We start from the raw sequence: 18313 nt of genomic DNA on the forward strand, positions 1-18313 counted from the left end.
TAGTTTCAGTGACATTTATTCCTTTATTCTAATTCAGTTTTTATTTAATTTTACTCATCAAACTATCTGTTTAGTCTGTTTTTGCAGGTTGAAACTTTGGTGTTCAACATATTGTTTCAGAAAATAAAACAATTAAAGATTAAATTAAATGCCAACAATGTAAAAATAAATTTGTTCTATAAAAATAAATAAATAAATAAATAAATAAATAAATTAATTAATTAATTAATAAATAAATAAAAGTCTTTGCAATTCGGGGAGGAAGCGCGTACATACGGGACCTCTGGTCTTCCTCGCCGGCGCAGTTGTTCACGTGCGCTAGCTCTTTTTTGCTTGTGCGGCGAGAAGTCACGGCGCGGATGGACAGGCAGAGTCAATAAAACAGCCTCGACTTTCTGAAAACTGCCTGCTAGCAAGCCATAACAATGCCAGCCTATTTCCAAAGACCGGAGAACGCTCTTAAGCGGGCAAACGGTGGGTAAATGTTGTAGGCGGTCGTCTCTTGGACTGTAGTCGTGGGTCTAACGTTAGCTGCTAGCTCGTTATGGCGCGTGCTGCAGTATCAATGTTCCGCGCAGGCCGGATGTCACAGCTGCTAGGCCTGTGTGTATGATGCAGCGTTTTAAATCTGCTTTATTACTGTGTCGTATATTCATCTTCTTGGCGTACTTAAAAAAAAAAAGTACATGATTGGAAATAAAGTGAAAATATTCTGCACACTTAGTAAAAGAACAAAGATAGAGATTATCTATCGTTGTTGTAAATGCTACCATGTGTGTTAGCAGGCTTTTCTATTTCGCTAGCTTAGTAATGACGACAACTGCTATCGGAGTTTAAAGATTTATTAACAGTATGCACTAAAAAAAAAAAAAATCCTTAAGACTACAAAAATATTCCTTATTCGTGAATGAAAAGCAAATACGTTGTTATTTGGACAAAATAATAAACAAAACTTGAGTGGAAAAGCAGCACTGCGCACCTGCCACAGGTTTAACGTTACACGATTTATTTTCTCTGTTTTATTAATATTACAGCCAGCTGTAAATGACCTATTTGTGTTGAAAGTGGTAATTGATAGAATACTGCAGTGAATCAGCCCCATCTGGATGCTGTGTATGTCATAAATAAACACATTCCCAAAAGTGTGGTGGTCATGACTCATGACAGTCTTTTTGTTTCTTTTCTCAGAGTTTCTTGAAGTTGGTAAAAAGCAGCCAGCTTTGGATGTGCTCTACGATGTCATCAAGAGCAAAAAACATCGAACATGGCAGAAGATACACGAGCCGATCATGCTCAAGTACCTTGAGCTCTGCGTGGATCTGCGCAAGAGCCACTTGGCAAAGGAGGGACTGTATCAGTACAAAAACATCTGTCAACAGGTTTGAGACCATTTTATTTTTTGCTGTTTATTTATTTATTATTCCTTGAATGTTTTGACATTGTAGTGTCTAATTAAAATGTCATAAATTGACAGACTGCTCTCTGGTGACATTTGCAGGACTTCTCCAATCATTTAATCCACTTAAAGCTTCTGCCTCCAGTTTAGAATGCAATGCTTACATCTCAAAATCCAATCAACAACTGATGCATAGAACCCAAGCCTAGATTTTTTTTCTCTTTCAATAATCTGTTGCACTGTGATGAATGTCACAATATGAAAGAATATATCTGTTGCTACTTCTGTTTCATGCCGACTTTAAGGTTAAGTCATTTGTGTCATAGTGCTTTTAGGTTATTTATTTATGTATTTTTACAATATTTGCAGTCATGGTGACTTTTGATTGTAGAATTGACCTCGATTCAATTGTAAGCTCTGTCCTTGTCATTAAATTACTCTCTGCTCTTGTGCTTCAGGTGAATATCAAATCTCTGGAGGATGTGGTCCGTGCTTACCTGAAACTTGCAGAGGAGAAGACTGAGACTGCAAAAGAGGAGTCTCAGCAGATGGTGCTGGACATTGAGGATCTGGACAACATTCAGACTCCAGAAAGGTACAGGAAGCTAAAGGCCCACACAGTTCCTCCCTACTCATGTCTACATAGTTTTTTTTTTTTTTTTTTTTTTTTTTTTTTTTTTTCATTTTTTCTAATTTCAAAATTTCACTACATTTTGCTTCATACAGACAGGACATGTTCAGTTTCTATTCTTTTTAGTATTCATTAGGAACCTGCAAACATCCAGCCTCAAGTAAATTTTGAAGGCAGTGGTTCTGTCTAGATGATGGTGTTCCATGAAAGATTATCTGTTTTGTTTTTTTCTGTGATCTTCAGTGTTCTGTTGAGTGCCGTTAGTGGTGAAGACACTCAAGACCGCACTGACAGACTTCTGCTCACGCCTTGGGTCAAGTTCTTGTGGGAGTCGTACCGCCAGTGCCTGGACCTGCTAAGGAATAACTCCAAAGTGGAGCGCCTTTACCATGACATTGCTCAGCAAGGTCAGTGTAAACCTCATATAACACAAAAACATTTGCTTGTGGGACTTTTAGCATAGGGTACAGATAAGGGTTTATTGGTAGAATTATGGAACATGAGTCTGTAGAATTAGTACATAATTGTATTATATAGCGCAGTCATGTTATATGATACCAAAAATGTGAATTCCTTTGGTTGTGCACAAATTTATATAAAAAATTTACATTTTCTCTCACAGCATTTAAGTTTTGCCTGCAGTACACTCGTAAAGCAGAGTTCCGTAAGCTGTGTGACAACCTGCGAATGCACCTGGGACAGATCCAGCGACATCACAACCAGAGTACTGCCATCAACCTGAACAATCCTGAGAGCCAGTCCATGCACCTCGAGACACGTCTGGTCCAGCTGGACAGTGCTATTAGCATGGAGCTGTGGCAGGTCTCTGTGCTTCATACTAGGCACCAGTGTACAATAGACTATATAAATATACTTATTATATAACACATATATTTATATTCAGTTGAGTTTAGTTTTTTATGCTGCAACTTTCAACCTTTTTACAGTGCAAAGGAGAGTGCTTTCCATGCAAACAAAGAACAAAACTGTATTGATTAATAATAGTCGACTAACCGTTAGTCGAGCAGAAGAGGCTTAGTCGATCAAAATTTCATTAGTCGCTTAATCTCAGAACAAAAATCCACAGGAATTGGCGAAGTCACGTAGTCCGTGACAGACAGATCATTAACAGCTGGTCTATGTGGTAATTACAGTACATTGGTCAGGACATCCAAATGTTCGTTTCGTTCATCGACCTCAAATATGGCTTATCATCTGAAACATGTAAGTAGCAGCAACATTACATAGCCGCTCCCTCTAACATTAACCTAGAAAAATGTGTGCTATTGAAGTTTTTGTGCGGAGTGTGGAAGCTGAACAGTAGTGCGCTTACTGCATGACAGTTTACATGGAGGCGCCGGTGCAATCATTTGAATTTAACTTAAAATATTCCATCATTTTTGTTCATACAGATGAGAATAATGCATCTTTCAAATCTGTGAAAAGTCTACTTTTATTTGTGCACTCACAAAAACTAAAAAACTTCTGTAAAATGATGAAAGCAAGGAGGGTGAGCTTTCTGCCGTTTAAGTCTCTGTGAACGTGAACTCCATGTTCTGTAGAAATTTCACCTTTTAAATGAACCAATTCAAATGGAAAACAAATATTTTCAGATTATATAATCCGTATGAAATATACTCTTCCACTGTGGAAATGACCAGTCAGTGTCATCGACTTGCAGCCGAAAATACAGAAAACACTTATCAAAGAATTATTATAATGTTAAGGCAGTCTTCTTGCTGTTTTTTTTTTCTTCCCTGGGGCATTCATAATCATAACTTGTGCCGGTGCGCTGTGGCAAGCTTTATGTGTGTGCTTTAGCACTGATAGGCTGTAGACAATTAATGGCTCATTATGTATTATATGGCTTATTAATATAAACATGCAATTAGTTGACTAATTGCTTCAAATTAACGACGAATAGTTGATCAAAAGAATCTTTAGTCGAGGGCAGCCCTATTGATTACATAAAAAGATAAATAAAAACATATTAGTCGGGATTCATTTGTGAGAAAAAACTGATGTTCTATCTTTTTGCACTACAGACTTTTTGTTCATTTTGTTGTGAAAGCATGAATGATTTGCAGATTATACTTGTTGCTTACATTCTTTTTAATCCACACAGGAAGCATTCAAAGCAGTTGAAGACATCCATGGATTGTTTGCCCTCTCAAAGAAGCCCCCTAAACCTCAGCTTATGGCCAACTACTACAATAAGGTGTCCACTGTATTCTGGAAGTCTGGCAATGCCTTATTCCATGCCTGCACCCTACACAGACTCTATCATCTCTCCCGGGAAATGCGCAAGAACCTCACCCAAGAAGAGATGCAGAGGTGAGCATTAAATAGGAGCAAACATCAGATTGAACGAGGGTTATTTGTTTGTTTTTGAATGATTTATGGAATAATTTCGCTGTCATTTTACAGTAGTTAGCCATTTCTTGAAATATTTATTAGTTTATTAAGACTTACTTTAAAGTGTTGTCGTGTTTTATTCCTTTCATTCAGAATGTCCACTCGAGTGCTCTTGGCCACTTTGTCTATTCCCATCACCCCTGAGCGCACTGATATCGCTCGTCTGTTGGACATGGATGGCATAATTGTAGAGAAACAACGCAGACTGGCTACTTTACTTGGCCTTCAGTCTCCACCCACCCGCCAGAGTCTCATCAATGACATGGTAATAACCATTCTGTCCATTGGTCATTTTTGTAATCCCTTAAATTTATAGTTTATTGAAAAAAGATTGAGAACCTTCTTGAATATTGTTTTTTGTCATAGGTGAGGTTCAACCTGCTTCAGTATATTGTTCCTGAAGTCAAAGAGCTCTACAACTGGTTGGAGGTGGACTTCCATCCTCTTAAACTTTGTGGAAGAGTGACTAAGGTGAATGGCACTTGATTTATTAGCTATATTAGAATTGTATTATGTAACTTATGTCTGATTTAGTCAGAATTTTTCTTCTGAGCTTATAAGAATCATGCATATATCCACAGTAAAATATTAGAAACAATGACCTTTGCTGTACTTTTTAACCATCAAGCTTTCATAAACCTAATTGTTAAGTAGAGTGATGCACTTGTTAGACCATTCTGACACAGCAGTCTTCAATGTTAGTGTTCTTCATGTCAACACACACACTAAAGACATAGTATTCATGCTATGTATGTGTTCTTGCTGCTGATGTGATAGTTGCTGAACTGGGTGAGGGACCAAGCTGAGAAAGAATCAGACCTGCTGCATTACGTTCCTCACTTGCAGAACAACACCATCCTCAGACTGCTACAACAGGTTGGCTTGATCATCTACCCCCAGGCGTCTAATAATTACTTGGGGAATGTGTGCTTGCTTCAGTCTTCTGCAAATCTTCAAATTCTGTCTTCTGGGTTTTAATATTCCAGGTGGCTCAGATCTACCAGAGCATTGAGTTCAACAGGTTGGCATCTCTGGTGCCATTTGTAGATGCTTTCCAACTGGAGCGCTCAATTGTAGATGCAGCACGGCACTGTGACCTACAGGTATAGCAAAAAACAACAACAACATTTTACTCATCAAATGTAGGTGTATATCTTCCACACATAGTCTCTAAATCAAGCATCTTAGTAGTTAGTTACATGGTTAAGCAGAATCTCCAAATTGTCCAAAATATTGTAGTGAGTTTGTGTATTTGCCCAAAGGTGCGCATTGATCATACATCCCGAACACTGAGTTTTGGCTCCGATCTGAACTATTCTACTAAAGAGGATTCTCCAGTAGGTCCGTTCCTACAGAACATGCCCTCTGAACAGATACGGAATCAGCTCACTGCCATGTCATCCTCCTTGGCTAAAGCCATCCAGGTCATCAAACCTGCCTCCATACTGGTAAGACAACTGCTAAGTTAATTGATTATCTACCTTCTGGTCAGTGTTATTTCAGTTTCATTATCAACTGTAACTTTGCCTACAGCAAGAACATGAGGAGCAGAGTCAGCAGGCCATCACAGCCTACCTGAAGAATGCCCGCAAAGAGCATCAGCGCATCCTCGCTCGCCGACAAACAATTGAGGAACGCAAAGAGCGCCTGGAGAGCCTCAACATCCAGAGGGAGAAAGAGGAGCTGGAGCAACGAGAGGCGGAGCTTCAGAAGGTGCGCAAGGCCGAGGAGGAGCGTCTTAGACAGGAGGCAAAAGAACGGGAAAAGGAGCGCATCATGCAAGAACATGAGCAAATCAAAAAGAAGACAGTGCGTGAGCGACTGGAGCAGATCAAGAAGACTGAGCTGGGAGCCAAGGCCTTCAAAGACATTGATATTGAGGTACTGACTTTATTAGGGAGGTGGCCATTTAGGACACACCAGACTTTTATTGACAAAGTTACCTGGGAAAATGAAATGTAGACTACATTATCAGTTGAAAAGGTTTATTTTTATTTAATTATTTATTTTATATTGTAGGATCTGGAGGAGCTGGACCCTGATTTCATCATGGCCAAACAGGTAGAACAACTAGAAAAAGAGAAGAAAGAACTTCAGGAGCGTCTGAAAAACCAGGAGAAGAAGGTAGAGCTCATATTACACATTCGTGAAGTATTTTGTCATTGTAAATAAGTATGTTGGTAGACTGTTTTAAATGTAAGAGGAGTAGGGTTAATTCTGTGCAGCTGAGTATAGGACATTGGAATATTACACTGGAGTGAACTATTATGCATATTCCAGATCGACTACTTTGAGAGAGCTAAGTGCCTTGAGGAGATTCCTCTGATCAAGAAAGCCTACGAGGAGCAGCGCATCAAGGACATGGAGCTATGGGAGTTGCAGGAGGAAGAGAGGGTAATAATCGTATACTGCTTTTTGCACTTGTTAGAGTTACATGTGATTTTACTTCTGGTCCAGTTTTCAATTTTTTGCTAAAAAAATCTCAAATCCCCCATGTACTTGAATATACTTCAAACTTCAGTAAAAGTGAAAGGATTTCTTGAGGCCCTACTTGTTCAGTGTCTTGTTTTAGTTTAATTCAGTAATTTGTTAATACCTAAATGAGAAGGACATGTTGAATAATGTAATCATACCATGTTGTTTATTGGTGGGGAAGTCGTGGCCTAATGGTTAGAGAGTTTGACTCCTAACCTTAAGGTTGTGGGTTCGAGTCTCGGGCCGGCAATACCACGACTTAGGTGCAATTGAGCAAGGCACTGAACCCCCAACTGCTCCCCAGGCGCCGCAGCATAAATGGCTGCCCACTGCTCCGGGTGTGTGTTCACGGTGTGTGTGTGTTCACTGCTGTGTGTGGGTGCACTTTGGATGGGTTAAATGCAGAGCACGAATTCTTGGCTGTATGTCACGTCACTTTCACTTTTTCACTTTTTTTGTAATTGAAGCTAAAGGTTGTTGTGATCTTCTGTTTGCTCAGATCTGCAATATGAAGATGGAGCGTGAGAAGGCGTTGGAACACAAACAGAGAATGTCAAGAATGATGGAGGACAAGGAGAACTTCCTGTCCAAAATTAAAGCTGCTCGAAGCTTCATTTATGAGGTAAACTTTCATTTTAAGTGTCATTTATTCAATTAATGTTTTACAGATTATTTGCTTTCAGTAGCTAGTATAGATGAAGTCCTTGATGTTTAGGATGTTGATGCTCCAGGTAGCTAAGCTTTGAGCCATTCTCATGTACCCAGGAAAAACTCAAGCAGTTCCAAGAACGTTTGGTTGAGGAGAGGAAGAAGCGTCTTGAGGAGCGAAAGAAGCAACGTAAGGAGGACAGACGAAAGGCCTTCTATCTCCAGAAAGAAGAGGAGGCCCAGAGAATCCATGAGGAACAGCTCAAGAAAGGTTCTTATTGCTGTTCATTTACTCTTAGTTAACAGTGATTCATTACAATACCTTTTTTCTTTTTTTTCTTTTTTCAGAAATATTCATATCTTATTTGATGTATGAACTTTTGTTGACTTTTTTTCATTTTCGAGTTGGTCATTGGTTTTGTGTGTTTTAGAACGGGAAGAGCGTGAACGCTTGGAACAGGAGCAAAGAGAGGAGGAAGAACGTGAATACCAGGAGCGCCTGAATAAGTTGGAGGAACAGGAGAGAAAGCAGCGTGCCCGACAACTGGAAATTGAGGAGCGTGAACGCCGCAAGGAGGAGGAAAGGAAGGCACCAGAAGAAAAACCCAGCAAGGTAACTCATAAGAACTCTGTGTCAAATGTGCTTATACGCCATATACTACCGTTCAAAAGTAATGTTTATGAATTTTTTGGATAAAAATATAGTAAAATGTTATTATAAAATATTATTATTTTATAGTATTATATTTAGGGCCCGAGCACAGATGGTGTGAGGACCCTACTGGTATTGCTACGTTTCTTCTTCTTCTTCTCCAAAGTGAATCGCATTTTTAAGGGCCTAAACATGCTCCAAAACTCATGAAACTTTGCACACATGTCCGAACTGGCAAAAATTTACATCTGATATGGGTTTCAGAAGTGGGTGTGGCAAAATGACTCAATAGTGCCACTTGTACACATTCAACGGAGTGCACCTCGAGCTACATTTACGTCCATGTACGAAAATTGGTACACACATGTAACACACCATTACCTACAGAAAAGTCTCTTGGTACAAAATACAAATATAAATATCGGCATGATATTTAATGCACATCTCGTCAGTTGTTCACTGACAAGCTGCGCAAAATATGATCGTGGTTTGGCGCAGCTTGTTCGTGAACAAAGGCTCTGTGTAGTAAATGCTGCTCCACGTGAAAGCATGCACATGTAGAGATTTACCGCTGATTACAAAACCATCTTTACTGATGAGATGCGCATTAAATATCATGCGACATTTATCGTGCATCCCTAGATTTGATAAAAGTCCTGGTATGAAGACATCTGCATGCCAACATTCAGTTACAGTCATAGCGCCATCAGCTGGCAGTAGGATGTTTGGCACATATAAATGACTTTTACATATTCCTCCTATATTAATCACTTTAAATGCGTATTGCCCACTGTTACCTGTTTTCCTAAAGCCACCTGGATGTAACTAATTACTGTGATGGCTAAGCTGAATTTTTAGTATCTGTTACTCAGGTCTTCAGTGTCACATGATTCTTCAGAAATCATTCAAATATGTTGATTTAGCCTGCTTAATATTTTTTTTGTGGAATTTTTTTCAGGACTCTTTGAATAAAAAGTTTAAAAGAACAGCAATTTTGTAACAATTATTTTGATAAATATAATGCTCCCTTGGTGAAGAGTATTAATTTCTATAAAAATTAAGACTTCGCAAATTTAATACTTTCATTTTAACCAGATGATGACTGCATACTGTTGTTCAGATATAAAATGGATATTGTTATTTCTTGGTCTGAATTTTAATCATTTTCTTTCCAGGACTGGGGTGAAAGGGAAGAAGGAGGCTGGAGGAAGCGTGGTGAGGGTGATTCAGAATGGCGACGTCCTGTTGGTGACCGGTAAGAATTTTCACATTAATTGATAAGCTGATGCATAAGGACAAAGATTAAAAACAGATGCAGAGAATTGAGATTCATTATCGTTTTGTTTTTTGTTTATTTTCTCCCAGGGACTGGCGTCAGGAGGGGCGTGAAGGCCGTGAAGACAATGATCGAGAAGACCGTGAAATGCCCTTCCGGAGAGGAGGAGAAAGTTCTCGTCGTGGTGGTTCAGATGACAGAGGACTCCGCCGTGGCTTTGATGATGAACAAGGTCTGCGCCGAGGAGGTGACGATGACCGTGGACCCAGACGAGGCTTTGATGATGACCGTGGGCCCAGGAGGGGCTTTGACGATGACAGAGGTTACCGAAGAGCTGATGACGACCGCGGACCAAGGCGTGGAATGGACGATGACCATGGCCAAAGAAGAGGCTTTGATGACGACCGTGGACCCCGTAGAGGCATGGATGAACCTAGAGGGCCTCGACGTGGGGCAGATGATGACTGGGGCCCCAGAAGAGGAGGGGATGATGAGAGGGGAGGCCGCAGGGGTATGGATGACTCTGGCCCACGTCGTGGAGATGACCCTAGACCCTGGAAACCTCTTGAGAGACCAGGTGCAAGCTCATGTGGTATTTCTTTTTCTTTTCTCACAGAGGGCATGTTGCCAAATGTGTTTTAAAGGGTTCATATCACGAGGAATCTAATTTTCCTGTCACGAAGCAATGTGATTCTGACATCTGTTATTGAAGCATGGGAAAGTTTAAACCCACAGCTCGTTCTTAAGTGCAGGAAAGTGTCATTTCATTGAAGAAATTTATTGGGTCTTAAAGCTACAACAGCAAAATAAAACCCATTTATTCCAGAGGTCAGAGGAATGATGGTTGGAAAATAAGAGGTAAAAAAAGTAATTATTACTGTAGTTGTTGGAAATCATTCATTAATGTCCGCAGACCTCAGAGGGAACAAAGATATGACCCCTTTATATTGTATTTGGTCAGTGGAAAGTTGGTTTTTGTTAATTATTAGGGCTGTGCAATTAATCGCATGCGGTTGTCATGCACATCTTTTCAGTAAAGCCGGTTCCACAATTAGTAGTACATATCCATTACCTGCTTTCAGATGGAGCGGAATTTATGACACAGAGCCGTACTTCACTGACAATTAGGCAATATCGCGTTCATTATTGCAGATCGAATCGCCTTCAATAATGAACGTGATCTACGACTCTGTGTATTAAATGCCGCTCCATCTGAAAGCAGGTGATGGTGATTTACTACTAATCACGGAACCGGCTTTACTGACCAGATGCACATGACAATCGCATGCGATTGATTGCATATCCCTATTAACTATAGTCAGTTTAGTTGCCATTTTTCAACAATAATCTCAATTGCATGTCTTTTCAACTCATGTTATTACTCCATGTAACCTTTTGTAGGTGGATGGAGAGAGCGAGAAAAGGCTCGGGAAGAAAGCTGGGGACCTCCTCGTGATACTGGCCATGATGATGGTGAGCGTGAGGGAGATGACCGTCATGAGGGAGATCGATTTAGAGATCGCCGCCCTCCCAGGTAAAAATATAACACAACATTACATTTTTCTAACAATTTACTCTTTATGAAAAATAAAAGTTTTGTCTGAAGGGTTTTCTGTTATGACACTGTTGCATATTCTACAAGCTTGTGGTTTCAGAGCAGTTAAAATGCTGCACATTTATGCCATGCAATTGCTTATGATGTACTTTTGATGAATTATATGTATATAATGTTTACGTCATGTATTTGAAAGTAGTGAGTAGTAAAGAATAGACATGCATAAATTTTTTTTCCCGATTTTCTTTTCCTTTTTTTTTTTTTTTTTTTAACATACTAATTAGAATATAACTTTTTTTTTTCTTTCTTTAAACAGTGATTGTTTTGCTTAAAAGCAGTATCAAGTTTGTGTGGTCCTTAGGCCTGTGTAATTGAATAAAATATTCGATAAAACAGGTTTCCATACCTTACATTTTCAGATTTTAAGATCCACCCATTTACTATTTGCTGGAAATCTAGGCTAATCCAGTTGGCAGTAAGTTTAATGTGAAATGTTTGTGCATGTGCAGGGAAGAAGGGGGTGGATGGAGAAGAGGTGGTGGTGCTGAAGAGCAGAGCAGCTGGCGTGACTCTCGTCGTGAAGACTTTGATCGTGATGATCGTCGTGAACGCCGTGACATGAGGGACCGCAGAGATGACCGAGACCAGGATCGTGATCACAGAGCCCCTGATGAAGGTTAGTCTCATGATCTGCCTTGCACATCTTTAATGTAGTCATAATATTTTCGCACATTGAAGTTTGCACGTATGGAGCCTTTTGACAGATTTGATTAAAATGTACACTTGTTTGAGATGAAGGTAATGTATCAATCAGTGGCCCAGATAAAGCTGTTTTACAGTATTGAGTCATGAGTGACCAGAGTTATTAAAAGAAGTTATAACTAGAGCCTTACCGATATGGGTTTTTTGGAGGCCGATACCGATATTCGGGATTAAAAAAGACTGATATCGATATATATTATTTGTGTAGGCTATATTATGGTACAGTATAGTCAAAAGTTTGGACACACTTCCCATTTGTGTGTCCAAACTTTTGACTGGTACTGGATATAGAATACAGTGTATAAACATAAACAGAATATATATACATAAACACTTTTTGCAATGATAATTCAAATTTGGTGATCAAACACTTATAATGATGTGACAAACAAAGGCCTATGTAATGGAGGCAGGGTTTTTAACAATTTAACAATAAACTTTATTATTCAAAATGGTTCTGACATCAGTGCACTTAAGTAAACTTCACTTTACTTATTATAAATAACTTGGAAAAAACACAAATATAACAAAATGTATATAACTTGAATTAAGAAAATAAACAAGGTAACTGTAGGGCAAGCAAGCTACTGCCAATCCAAAAGGGGCAGGTTTATGCAGGAAGCACAGCATTTGTAAACATCTCAAATGTATAAATAAGGAGTAATGTTTTTTTTCTCACAAATTCAGTGTTGTGTATTTTCTGGGAATCAAATGAACATGCAGAATATGAGGATTTGTATTTTAATAGTCTTTTTGCAGTTTAATATTCACAGACACTAGTCTATATCGCAATTTGATTTAAGTGTACTGACCTGTTTTTTATTTATTCATCAAAAATAAGACAAATTCCATGAAATTCCTCCTCCTTTTCATTCATGTTAAATGCTGTTGTTGCATTTGTTTTTAAATGAATGAAATAAATAAAATAAATAAAAAAATTCCCTGTTATACTGTAAATTCCGTTTTTATGAAAGGATTCCCCCGATTCCATCCATGTTTTCTGCATCATGGAAATCATAGGGCCTTACTAATGTAGCAAACGAGTATGATAAGCTTATTGTGAAAATAAAAGATGGCCATTGTTTATTTACTTTATAGCATTGAGTCTCACCAACTAGGTGACAGTGTAGCGTTAAATCACCATTCAACAGACTAAAACCACCACTGCACTGCTGTCTATTGGACTGCAGAAATATACTAACTTTTCAATCTGCTATGTTACTGAGTGTATTGACAAACTATGCTGACACGTCCTGTCTGAACGATGTGTTGAAAATCATTTAAACTGTGTCAGTACGTCATAAATAGAACGCGTCGCGCCCACTGATCTATAACAAGGAACTGGATTGCTCATGACGTCATGAAAGTGAAGCCGCCGCGCCGCCATATTGGTATTCCCATACATTCCATTGAATTAATAGGAAATTGTAAGAATTTAACGAGAAAACATCACCTAACAAATCAGCGTTTTTAAATCTGAAGTATCCCTGTACATTCTTACAATGCAAACACCCTAGGCATGTAAAATGCTTTTTTTTTTTAATGTCGGGAATTTTCCCTACTTATTAAAAAGCTATGTTCATTACAGTAGTGAACATCATGAACATGATAAACATCAGATGGACACGACCTCAACATATATATATATATATATATATATATATATATATATATAACCAATTAAAAATTTGTATTTCTTAAATATGTGTAAAGATTTATGCTTTGTATACCTTTGTATATTTGCCTTGTACAATTATTCATTGTTTTATTTATTTATTTATTTTTAGAGTTTTTATTCATACAGTTGGCGCTAACAGCAAATGTTTCAACAATGATTTCATTAACAGCATTGATTTTGAAGCAGGTTATGATGTAAACTGGTTAAATTATTAATTTAGCATACAACATTTTACAGGGAAACGGCAACACTAGTAAACGTTTGCGCGATCTTGGAGAGTCTGAAATAGATGTTGCTCAATCAGGACATTAAAAATATACGCATCATAATTTATTCAGAGAAATAACTGACTAGTACATAGAGTACAGACATGAAGCTTTATTTCAAGATGGTAAGGTAAGCTTTTCATTTCAGTATAGAGCAATATAGTAACAGAGGCTATTGTATTATTCATTGTATATTCAAATCGATTTCTGATACTAATACATTCATGTTTAATAATTATGTACATAAAGAAATAGGCTATATTTTGTGTTGGATCATTACCTGTGTCATCAGTGCGCAGCAGACACACCCACCTAAACGGTTTAAATATATCGCTTATCCTGCCCAAAAAGACCATAAACATTGCAGATAACATCTGAAGCAAAAATTAATTTACATACACATAACATAAAAACTAATTCCGTTTGACTGATTTGCTTCAAATCAGGTGATTTTAGGTCAGCGGTTTGCCTGTGACTCAATGGTGCTCTCTGCTGGTAGGGAAGAGTAAGATGGCGGATCGAACACTTCCGGTGGCTTCACTGTCTGTTGACAGTTTAGAACCCGATGAGCGATCCAGATATATATATAGATCAGTGGTCGTGCTGCATCCATTGTAGACAGCATCACTGATTATAATGTTCTATTTATTTTGTCATGACACTCGCGTCCAGTGTAAACACCCAGTTTGGAAATGTGATAAGCATGAGTTCTGGGCTGCGGTGCGGCTGGTATAAACACCAGCATTGACTAGAGCAGCCAGGATCAGCTCCGGTGGCCATGGAGCCGTAATGCTCTGCAGACGTTTGCAGTGATGCGCAGATCAGCTGTAACATCACTGAATCTTCTGTTAAAAATGAACCATCCATTCATCATATCATCATGCAAAACTAAGAAATTAGAATCATTGTAATGTGACAATCAAATATAGGCGAGGGTGGATGGCGGGTGGATAATTTAAAGTAGCAAACAATGGAGCACAAACTAAGTAATTACACCATTTAGAAGCATTTAAACTGCGTTATATGTTCTGTAAAAATCTGCAGCATATTAAAAAATGCACTTATAATAATATTGGCAAAACAATATATTGGTCTGGCTCTAGTTATAACAGTAAATTTATTTAATGCTTAAAGCACTTATCCAAAACTAAATCACAGAACTACATCTAACAGAACAAACTCAAGTGGCAACTACAAATGCATGATACCACAGCAGTCCAAAATGCCTCCAAACATAGCCATGCTGCTACAAACACTTAATTGCCACAAACTCTTAAGACTACAATTGCAGATGTTTTTTTTTTTTTTTTTTTTTTTTTTTTTCAAACAAACTGGTTTAAAGTGGCATCCAAGTAGGTAGGTGTCGGTATAAAGTCCAAGACCCTGGGACAAAGCTGAGCAAATGGAATATGCTTGGGGGTACCTTTTAAGAGGTCAGTTTCTTACATCCTATTTCTTAACTCAAAGGTGGTTCATGGCGTCGTGGTGGTGAAGAGCGCAAGGATGAAAGAGAAGCTCCTCCCAGACCACGTGACCGAGACCGTGATGGCGGTGAGAAGAGCACCTGGCGGTCTGACAAAGATAAGGAAATCCAGCGCCGGACCAAGAACGAGACGGATGATGATGGCTGGACCACTGTCCGCCGCTAATGCTGAAGCATCAGAATTTTTTGCTCAATGTTGTACTAAGCCTTGATGTGTTCTCTAATCAGTACAGATCACTGCTTACATTGACATGAAACACATAAAGCTTTGCCATAGAATTACAACACTTACAATGGGGTTTCAAACATGGCAATTTATATTTCATCCCTTTATAAAAACTTACATTTGAAAAGTAGCTCATTCCTTTTTGTTATGCATGCTTAGAGGATTAAATTGGTCAAACAAAATTAAGTAGATGTTATTTTTTTCTTGGAGGTGTGGATAATGTAGAACATGAACTTGTGAAGTTTTGAGATGAAATCATCAGGTTATCTTTACAGCTGTCATGCTGTAGTTGCTGCTTATGCTGTGGTTGTATTCCCTCTAGAAATATGAAGAAATTATTAATAAAGTCGTTTGCTCATGAAATGATGATATTTCAGTTCTTATACTGCAGAAGACAGCATCATGCATCTTTTTGTGTCAAATGAAATCGTCTGGAATAAGAATCACAGGTTATTTGAGTAGTCTTCGGACGCCTCAGTAGATGATTATTTTGCTCACTAGGGGTCACCAAAATCTCAGCAAGGTTTTCTGTTGCTTTAGACGTCTCTCTTCATAAATGAACCAAGAACAATTGATTGGATCCCTATAATCTATTCATTTATGCTGTTGTCAGTAGAAAACAATAGCGTTTAATACGCTGCTGTTGGTCCTCCTGATTTATACATTAAAAGGTTTAGTAAATAAACATTGCAGTCTTTTGTGATCGACGCACACACACACCGTTTGGTGGCAAATATGACAATAAAAATGCAGATAATTCTAACAACAATACCGCCTATTCAGTATAACGAGATTTTATCTCTACAAGAAAACAATAACAATGGCATAATCCAGTTTCAAACTCGATTAGGATGGTCTTTTTCTTTCAGGGAAGTTTTAGGTGGTACGACGCCTTTTTCTAAAGATTTACTGGCTTTTGGTTGAACTGTCTGGGGCATGAGGACCACACGCACACGTTAAGGGGTAATCCTCGGTAAACCTCATCAATGCGAGTTCTTAGTTTCATGCAACGGTTTCTTTGAATCGTGATTCTTCCCGCTGCGAGGGTGATAAACTTTTGCTCGCATTATATCATTATGCAGAAAAGACTAGAAGAAAGAAACAATTATGTCAGCCGTCTTTGTTGCATTCTAGTGGAAAATCCACAATTAAGGCCAATAATCCCACAACTGGAGCCTCAAATTCCCACGCAAGAGGTAATGAACTCCCAAACTAGATTAGACCCCTATATTTGCTAAGACCTACTTTGTGAAGTTTGACCACGGGTCACCGTGAGTAAACTCCGCCGACCTCGAGTATATGGGATATATGCCTTTATACGCTTAATCTGTGCATCTGCCACTTGTCCTATATTTCAGTCTAGTTCTAGTCATTTAACTGGAATTTATATACTCTAATTTCGAAATAGTGTTTTATATCTGGTTTATAAACATTTTATAAATTTAGTCTTGCAGATCTAAATGTAGCCTAATTGTTACTAGCCTAGTTCTTTTCGAATATATTGCTGCATCAAGTGTTATAATAGCAGCAAACTAAATAAAAATTACGGCCGCTACGCCATTCAAAGTTGGGATGTTAGGACAACGAACATTTAATAAAGCAAAAATGTTGAACTGTGATGGTTTCTTGTAAAATCTTACGTTGCACTGTACTTAATGCTTTACGACATTATTTTGTATATGGCTTGTAGCCTGTATGTAGCCTAGCTATTTTACATGTGGTGTAAGAAATATATTAACACTGATAAGTCAAATGCTTCGTCGTCTTGGACGTTCTTAGATGAGAATGATTACTACCTCATATTTCGTAGGGTGTTTGTTTAAGTTTGAGCAATCGAATTTCATGGCGGGATTCGAATGTTTTCGTCATTCAGACAAACGTATTGTTTTATAGCCTATATATTTAATAGAATAGGCTACTGAACTAGGCTGAATGTTAATTTGTAGCAACAAGTGCAATTTCTGAATTAGTTTCCTCCTGGGCTGGCTCATAGCCTACAATTATTGCGCTTCAAATGGGAATACAATTACTGAATTCAAAAGTAAAATGCAAATATTTAGAAAAACAAAAACTGCGTATTGTTTAGTCAGTGTTGGCATACTAGTAGATAGGCTTTTATAAATACCAGAATAATTTCTTTCTATAGGTCTGCACAAAACCTTTGTGCTTTTAAGTTATTGCGTGGAGTGAAAAGAACAAATTTGAAATGTACTTTCTTGTATTGAAATTGATAGGCCTTGCACACCGAATACATGATTGTGAATCCTCTAACTTAATTCAGTTGACATTTCTATTGCAAAGCTCTTCGAAAAGCTGTTCATGGGCGTCAGTTACATTTCATAACATCTTTTCAAAAGCCTTCCACTTAATTATTGCGTATCCGACACGTTTTTTGAAGATGGATAAAATAAATAGTCGAATAAAGCTCAATGAGCTTTTGTCTTCTGATTACAGGACTAAGTCACCGGCGACTTTTAAACCCTTTGTCTTTTCATTTTTACACAGAAGAAACATCCCTTTGGAGACTAAACCGATATGCTGGTATCGATCGTGTTAGTGCTTTTATAGCTTGTGTAAATGAACGATATGATATAGGCTACTGCACTGAGAACAAATAATTATTTTGAAACCTTAATTTCGAGAGAGTTATCAATTGAAAAAATATATGCTAACTTAGTCTACGTAAACATGAAGAGTGAAAATGGTGAGACCTGTAAAGTTAACGAACTGATCATTTATTATTGTTGTTGTTGTTGTTTCCTGGGCTTGTATTAACATTTCGTAGACTATCTGTTTATGTGTTTAGGTTGCGGGTTGAGTTTATCAAGTGAAACTAATGGCGGGATTTTA

The 18313-nt window shown here is 38.2% G+C and overlaps 1 protein-coding gene across 2 annotated transcripts; it reads left to right on the forward strand.

Moving 5' to 3' along the window:
- Window positions 1-288: 288 nt before the first annotated feature.
- eif3s10 (eukaryotic translation initiation factor 3, subunit 10 (theta)) lies at window positions 289-15826 on the forward strand. 2 transcript variants are annotated; one of them, XM_042736722.1, is made up of 22 exons: window positions 289-474; window positions 1189-1379; window positions 1855-1991; window positions 2271-2434; window positions 2650-2849; window positions 4153-4361; window positions 4536-4707; window positions 4809-4913; window positions 5220-5318; window positions 5429-5545; window positions 5705-5890; window positions 5976-6323; window positions 6462-6566; window positions 6723-6836; window positions 7417-7539; window positions 7683-7836; window positions 7997-8178; window positions 9393-9472; window positions 9583-10085; window positions 10895-11027; window positions 11558-11724; window positions 15222-15826. In XM_042736722.1, exons 1-22 carry the CDS (start codon window positions 426-428, stop codon window positions 15401-15403), a joined length of 3720 nt encoding a protein of 1239 aa, XP_042592656.1. In that variant the 5' UTR covers window positions 289-425; the 3' UTR covers window positions 15404-15826. The 2 variants fall into 2 exon arrangements, with proteins under 2 accessions (XP_042592656.1, XP_042592657.1); XM_042736723.1 differs by having other exon boundaries at window positions 290-474; window positions 9583-10070.
- The last annotated feature ends 2487 nt before the right edge of the window (window positions 15827-18313 follow it).

This window comes from Cyprinus carpio, chromosome B13 (assembly GCF_018340385.1).
Source record: "Cyprinus carpio isolate SPL01 chromosome B13, ASM1834038v1, whole genome shotgun sequence".
Taxonomy (NCBI): Eukaryota; Metazoa; Chordata; class Actinopteri; order Cypriniformes; family Cyprinidae; genus Cyprinus; species Cyprinus carpio.